Source organism: Tupaia chinensis, unplaced genomic scaffold, assembly GCF_000334495.1.
Source record: "Tupaia chinensis unplaced genomic scaffold, TupChi_1.0 Scaffold000429_1, whole genome shotgun sequence".
In the NCBI taxonomy this organism is placed as follows: domain Eukaryota; kingdom Metazoa; phylum Chordata; class Mammalia; order Scandentia; family Tupaiidae; genus Tupaia; species Tupaia belangeri.
The window spans coordinates 1,637,545-1,642,581 of record NW_006159934.1 but is presented as its reverse complement, the minus strand read 5'-3'; the positions used below and the strand labels follow the sequence as shown (position 1 = coordinate 1,642,581).

General features: G+C 44.2%; 1 protein-coding gene across 3 annotated transcripts in view; it reads left to right on the top strand.

Annotated features, from left to right (window-relative positions):
- The window catches only part of LOC102502986 (general transcription factor II-I repeat domain-containing protein 2B), a 45,960-nt gene that overhangs the window by 16,668 nt on the left and 24,255 nt on the right, over positions 1–5,037 (top strand). For all 3 annotated transcript variants that reach the window (XM_027774407.1, XM_027774406.1, XM_006155008.3), the window contains one exon: positions 1,004–1,047. In XM_027774407.1, coding sequence (XP_027630208.1) covers positions 1,004–1,047 — 44 coding nt within the window. The remainder of the gene's footprint in view (positions 1–1,003; positions 1,048–5,037) is intronic.

Genomic DNA, 5,037 nt, shown 5'->3' with positions numbered 1-5,037 from the left:
TTTTAAGCCGCCGGATCCGGGATACGAACTGTGGTCGACTACATGGGAGTCCAGCAACATAGCCATTACGCTAACTGCTGGTCCCTAAATGAACTTTATTTACTTACTTATTTATTTAAATTTTGCCAGAGAGGGACAGAGTGAGAAGAGAGAGAGGGAGAATGAGAAACCAAGTCGATAAGACTGAACTCAAACGTCCAACGCCCTTAACCACCTCGCCACCTGCTGCCCCAATAACAATTCTTTAAAAAAAGAAAAAGATGTTGATGGGCCTGGCAGGTGGTATGGTTGTTAAGGTGCTGGACTCCCATATGGCTGACCATGGTTTAAGTCCTGGACCTGGTGGTTTGCTTTCTCACTTTCTCTTTCTCTTTCTCTGTCTCTCTCTGGACAAATTAAATAATAATAAATAAAATAAAATAAGAAATTATTTTATTTTATTTATCTCAATTTGAGCAGAGGGGGACAGAGTGAGAGGGAGAAAGAGCAAGGTGGGTAGTGAGAAAACAAGCCAGATCCGGGATGCAAACTATGGTCGGCCATGTGGGAGTCCAGCACCTTAACAACCACCACTACCTGCTAGGCCCAATAAATAATTCTTCTTTTTTTTTTTTGAAATGTTTTCGCTATAGGGTGCATGCGCTCGCCAGACAGAGACAGAGAGACAGAAAGCGAGAAATCAGCCCCCAGGGGGGATGGCCACGCCGCAATCCCTTCTCCTCTTGGGATCTTGGGCACGCAAGCATACGTGCCCGGTGTGAGTTTAAGCCACCAGGTCTGGGACTCGAACTGCAGTCAACTACATGGAAGTCCAGCAACATAGCCATTATGCCAACTGCTGGTCCCAGTAATTTTTTTTTTTTAAATATGTCGATGTTAAAGTTGAGGCCATATCATTTTCAGCTGATGGCTTAGAGACCAGGACATTTGAATGCAGTGTGTTCTGGGCCTGTGGTCAGTCCTTATCCCACCTGTCCTGACCAGGGTTCCCTTCTCCTTGCAGCTGTGGCTCCATCAGTGTGAAAACTGAACCCATGGAAGATTCCGGTAGGTACACTGATGCTTTTAGAGTCAAGCGTGTAGTAGAGACTTTCTTTCATTTAACTATAAAAACAGAGGATTGTGGGTAGGAGGACCAGAGCACTCATTAATCTTAACTTGGGCCTTATTTGCAAATAATCATCTTTTATTAAAATATCTAGAAAAGAGAGCCTTGTAATCCGGTTAATACTAGGTACTAAGATGTCATTAAATAGCTGCATTGTGAATGAAATACTATTTTAATGATATTTCAGTTAGAACCCGAATGTGTCTCCCAAGGCCCTGTCACAAACCCACCCTTCGTCCTCCCCAGTTTCTTCCTTTTGGCTGGTGGACCTGATAAACAGTTCTCACCCTCCTTAAAATAGGCCTCTTTTGTTCAGGCCTCTCTTTGGAGATATGGTTCAGTTTGAACAGAAATATGGTCCCCATTAATACGACCTTCCACTGTGGAGTTCATGATGCGGTATGAATCGCTTGGCGCTGCCTGAGAGCTGGCCATCCATCAGTCTAATTCCCTGTGATGTTTACGAGCATGGAGCTTGCTACATGGACTGAGGATTTCAGTGGTTTTGAATTTTGAGTTTCTCTCGCTCCCTCCCCTGCTTCTTCTCTCCCTCTCTCTTATTTATTTATTTTTTTTGAGAGGTTTTTGCTATAGGGCGCATGTGCTCGCCAGGCAGACAGAGATAGAGAGACAGAAAGTGAGAAATCACCCCCTAGGGGGGATGGACACGCCGCAATCCCTTCTCCTCCATTCTCCTCTCGGGATCTTGGGCACGCACGCACACATGCCCAGCGTGAGTTTTAAGCCACTGGGTCCGGGACGCGAACCGCGGTCGACTACATGGGAGTCCAGCGACATAGTCATTACGCTAACTGCTGGTCCCCCTCTCTCTTATTTTCAGGAAAGGCTGGAACTGTTTCCATTAGCATTTCAAACACATTCCACAGATGTCAACAGCGGTTTCAGTTGCCTGGATTAAAAAGGAATTTTTCTTGACAGCACAGCTAGCGAACACGTGTTTATCAAATGTTTCTGCTAGTAGAATTACTAGTGCCTCGTCAAACTGGAGCTTGGACTTTAAAAATTTATTATAAACTATTACAAGCATTATACATGTGTGAAATAAAAGAGAATTTAGATTAGTATGAAGAGGAAAGAAATTTCTTTCCCATTGCTAGACGTGTGGCTGAGGCACCTATAACAAAAGACATCTTAACAAAAGACAAGCTTACAGATTTATTTAATGTTTTACGTGGTATGGAGGCTTTAGAAATGAAGACCCACAGCCAGTTGATAGCCTGGTGGTTGAAGTGGCTAGATCCTATATGGCTGACTGCACAGTTTGAGTCCCAGACCCAGTGGCCTGAAAAACACACTGGGAGCATGTGAGTGTGTGTCCAAATTCCTGAAAGGAGGGAGAAATGGAGGAAGAAGAGATTCCAGTGTGACAGTCCCCCATGGGAGGGTGCTTCCTCACTTTCTCTCTTTCTTTTGCCTCGTTTTTCTATGGCAAGTGCATGCACCGTCTGGCAAAAAAAAAAAACCAAAAAACTAAAAAAGCAGAAAAAGAAAAGAAATGAAGACCCCAAGGAACAGGGAAACCTGAACAAGTTAATGCTTAGGCTTGGTGAAGAGTACATAGTTGTACAGAAGTACAGCTGAGCGAGGGAGGATAAGCTCATGGCAATCAACTGGGGGGATTGTTCAGACTCTCTGTATCTCTGAGTCTTCTGAGATAAGGATATTCCTTTCCTCAGGATATGAATGGGAGATAGCTCTGGAATGAGGGTCTTCAGGGGAGAACGGGCAAGCTGAAGGAGACTGATTGTGCGTCTTCTGTTTCCTCAGATGCTAATGTGCCATATTTTGGGATTTGTGACCTGAACCTCATCAAGTAACAAAGGAGTATAAAGAAATCCCTTTTCACTCACCCATTCTCCACACAAAATTTCACCCTGTTAAATCTCCCCGCATACCTCAAATGCCTGCCCCATTTTAGAAGCAACACTCTTTTTTATTTTTTTAAATTTTTAGTTTGCTATAGGGTGCATGCATTTACTAGAGAAAGAGAAAGTGAGAAATTACCCCCTTGGGGATGGCTGTGTTGCAGACCCTTCTACTCCAGTCTCTTCTTGGGGTTTTGGGCACACATGCACATGCACCTGGCGTACTTTTCAAGCCGCTGAGACTGAGATTCAAACTATACCGTCAGCCATTTGTTATCCAGCCGCCTTAACCTCCACACCATCTGCTGGCCCAAAAGGCACCCCCCCCCTTTTTTTTTTCAGAGAGATTTCTACTATAGGGCATGTGCACTCACCAGAGAGACAGAGAGACAGAAAGTGAGAAATCACCCCCTAGTGGGGATGGACATGCCCACAGTTCCTTCTCTTCCATTCTCCTCCTGGGATTTTGGGCATGCACACACACATGCCCGGCATGAATTTCAAACCTCCAGGTCCAGGACTTGAACTGCGGTTGGCCATGTGAGAGTCCAGTGATGTAACCATTATGCCATCTGCTGGTCCCAAGGCAAAAACTCTTAACTGTTTTGAAAAAATTATTTCAGATCACTTACAAGCACATATATAAATGACTTCTGTTTTCTTTTCTTTCTTTCTTTCTTTCTTTTTTTTTTTTTGGAAAGGTTTTTGCTATAGGGCATGTGCGCTCGCCAGAGACAGACAGAGACAGAGAGACAGAAAGCGAGAAATCACCCCCAGGGGGTTGGCCACGCCGCAATCCCTTCCCCTCCATTCTCCTCTCGGGATCATGGGCACGCACGCACACGCGCCCGGCGTGAGTTTAAGCCACCAGGTCTGAGGCTCGAACCGCAGTCGACTACTTGGGAGTCCACGACATAGCCATTACACTAACTGCTGGTCCTGTGTTTTCTTTTTTTAATGCATAAATAGACCTCCCTTTGTCAATTTTCCTTTCATCTTTTATCAGATTATCTTTTTGTCCTTTCCAATTTCTGAGCAATTTCCTCAGCTTAATCTATTTCAAAAATATGGCTTTCAGCCATGTCCCTCCTGTTTCTAGATTTTTCTACCAGATTTTTCCTTTTGACAGTCCCATTTTAAAATACCTGGTTTCATGATCCTTGTGAATCCTCAGAAGGTCCCTCAGATCTTGTAAATTAATACTAAATAGCGAATCCCAAGCTGTGCCACAATTTTTGCTTTTGTTGTTATTAAAATTTATGGGTAGGGACCAGCAGATGGCATAATTGTTACATTGTTGTATTCCCACATGGTCAACCATGCAGAGTTCGAGTCCTGGACCCAGCAACCTCAAACTCACTCTGGGCACATATGTGTGTGCCCAAAATACCAAGAGGAGAATGGAGAAGGGATTGCCTCATGGCCCCTGGGGGATGATTTCTCATTTTCTATCTCTCTGTCTCTCTGGCGAGCACACAAGTCTTACAACAAAAATTTGTTTAAAAAATTTTTTATGGATAAACTATGTGATATTTTAGTATCACTTTACTTTGTGAGCACGTACCCCAAAATGTAGTGGCTTCAACAACGGTTTTCTCTCTCCACGATTCGTGTGTTGGCTAGGGCAGCTCAGCAGGGGCAGATGGTCACAGGCCTGAGGCCTCAGTTGGCACAGCAGGGCCTCTGTCACCTGATGATGTCACATCCTCCATGGGACTCACCTGGGCTTGTTCCCATGGCAGTTAGGTTCCAGATGCAGCAGGTGAAGATGTTCAAGCACGTTTCAATCTGCTTGTATCCCCTAAGCTAATGTCTCATTGGCCAAAGCAAGTTGCATGGCCTGGCTCAGATATAAAAGGCTTCATTTCTTGGGGCCAGCAGGTGGCGTGATGGTTAAGGTGCTGGACTCAAAACTACAGTTTGACAAATTGCTTGTTCTTGAGAACTTTCCCATCAAGAATTTAGTAGAAGCAGGTATACTTCTATCATTTTGATGTTTTTGTTAATGTTTCCAAACAATGTACTTTGAAATCAGAATCACTT